The sequence below is a fragment of the Merops nubicus genome, unplaced genomic scaffold, assembly GCF_000691845.1.
Source record: "Merops nubicus isolate BGI_N331 unplaced genomic scaffold, ASM69184v1 scaffold3735, whole genome shotgun sequence".
Lineage (NCBI taxonomy): Eukaryota > Metazoa > Chordata > Aves > Coraciiformes > Meropidae > Merops > Merops nubicus.
In genome coordinates this window covers 3109-5041 of record NW_008607452.1, presented here as the reverse complement: position 1 = coordinate 5041, position 1933 = coordinate 3109, and the positions used below count along the sequence as shown (strand labels likewise).

Here is a 1933-nt window from a genome sequence, read left to right as displayed (position 1 = left end):
CCGCGGAGGACCTTGGCCCCCACCTCCCGCCTGTCCCCGGGGGACGGCCGGGCGGTGAGGGTGCGGAAGAACCGCCGCGCCGAGAGCGCGGTGACGCGGTACCGCCGCCTGGCCAGCTCCTCCTGCTGCTCCCTGCTCGAGCTCCAGCCCATCACCGGTGAGGAGGCCCCACCAGACGTCCCCCAGCTGGGAGTCGAGACCCAACGGGGGGGGTGGTGGGTCCCATTTCTCCTCTTCCCTTTTTTTCTTTCTCCTCAGGGGTGAAGCATCAGATCCGGGTCCACCTGGCCTACGGGTTGGGGTGTCCCATCTTGGGGGATCATAAATACTCACACTGGAGCAAGCTGGCACCACAGGTGGGGCCTGGAGCTTCTGTGGCCACCCCCTAAACTCCTCCTTGAGCCAGGCTTTTCAAGGCCTACCTCAAAGAGACAAAGTTGTGGAAGGGTTTTCTTCTCTCCTCACCACAGAAGCTTCCTGAGATCACCTTGAAGAGGTTGAAGCTGAAGCAGAGCAAAGCTCGGCACCTTCCCCTCCATCTCCACGCCCACCGGCTCTCCCTGCCCCTGGGAGAGAGGTTGGACCTGGTCTGCAAGCCACCCCTCTTCTTCCTAAAGACTCTGAGGAGGCTGGAGCTGGACATCCCCGACAAGTAACGAGGCAGGATGAGGAGCAGAACCATCTCCAGCACGTGGTCTGGGCGCTCCACAGTGGTGTGATGAAGTCCATCCAGTCTCTGCTGCTCACCAGAGACCTCCTGTGTTGCTACCAGCGTTGTTGTACCCCCAAGTTGGTACCTTCAACCCCTAATTTGGTACCTTCAAGCTCCAATTTGGTACCTTCAAGTTGGCACCTTCAGGTTGATGCCATCAGCCCCCAAGTTGGTGCCATCAACTCCCAAGTTGGCACCTTCAGGTTGGTGCCATCAACCCTCGAGTTGGCACCCTCAAGTTGGTGCCTTCAAGTTGGTACCTTCAAGCTCCAGTTTGGTACCTTCAGGTTGGTGCCATCAACCCTCAAGTTGGCACCCTCAGGTTGGTGCCTTCAAGTTGGTACCTTCAAGCTCCAATTTGGTACCTTCAAGTTGGTGCCATCAACCCCCAAGTTGGTACCTTCAAGGTGGTGCCTTCAGACAAGGTCCCCACCACCACTGGCTTCCAGCAAGGTCCTCTCCTGCACTCCTTGCCCTGCTTTGGTGCAGGAACGTGGCTGAGGAGCCTCTTGGCTGGACCAAGGAGGCTGGGTAGAAGCCAGGCTTGGCCCAGGGTATGTTTTGAACCTGTCCCCAAGCAATAAAAGGTCCAACTCTTGCTGAAGTGAAGGGTTTTGTGTCTCTCTCTGCTCAAACCAGGTGGATCTTGCTCCTCAACAGGTCTGAGCTCCACCCCCAGGAGAATCCTTTAGATCCCACCATTTTCCATCCCATTTTTGGGATCCCTCTCCTAGAGCTTACCTTGGAGCCGCATTCCTTCCAGGAGAGGGAGCCCCATGGAGACCAAACCCTTGAGCCACCCTGGCTGATGTTCCACCACAAACCATCAACCTTTGGTGCCTCCCCAAAACCTCAGGGCCGGGCAGCGGGACCTTCCTCCACCCCTTCCAGCTGCTTTAGGTGCTGAAAGGACCTTTTTTGGTCCTGGGCAAACGTGGCTGAAGCTAAAAATAACCAAGGAACCTCAAACCCGTGGGAGGTGCCACCAAAAATCCATCAGTTAATTAGAGAGGGACAGAAAAACCACGAGCTGGGCGGGGACCGTTCCCGTTCCCGACTAGGCTGAGATTTTTTTTGGTCTATTTTAAGTCAAAAAATTCTTCCCCCCCTATAATTCCAACTCAACAAAGTTGCTCCTCAAGCTTCAAACGCCGGCAGAACCCTCAAAGAAGGAGCAGGAGCTCCAAGCACCGTCCTCCTCCTCTTCCTGGTGGCCACAGC

General features: G+C 56.5%; 1 protein-coding gene across 1 annotated transcript in view; it reads left to right on the top strand.

Moving 5' to 3' along the window:
- RPUSD4 (RNA pseudouridylate synthase domain containing 4) overlaps positions 1-1933 on the top strand; it is a gene marked incomplete at both ends in the record, with an annotated part of 5452 nt that overhangs the window by 761 nt on the left and 2758 nt on the right. Inside the window, 3 exons of the mRNA XM_008939924.1 lie at positions 9-157; positions 259-356; positions 471-641. Coding sequence (XP_008938172.1) covers positions 9-157; positions 259-356; positions 471-641 — 418 coding nt within the window. The remainder of the gene's footprint in view (positions 1-8; positions 158-258; positions 357-470; positions 642-1933) is intronic.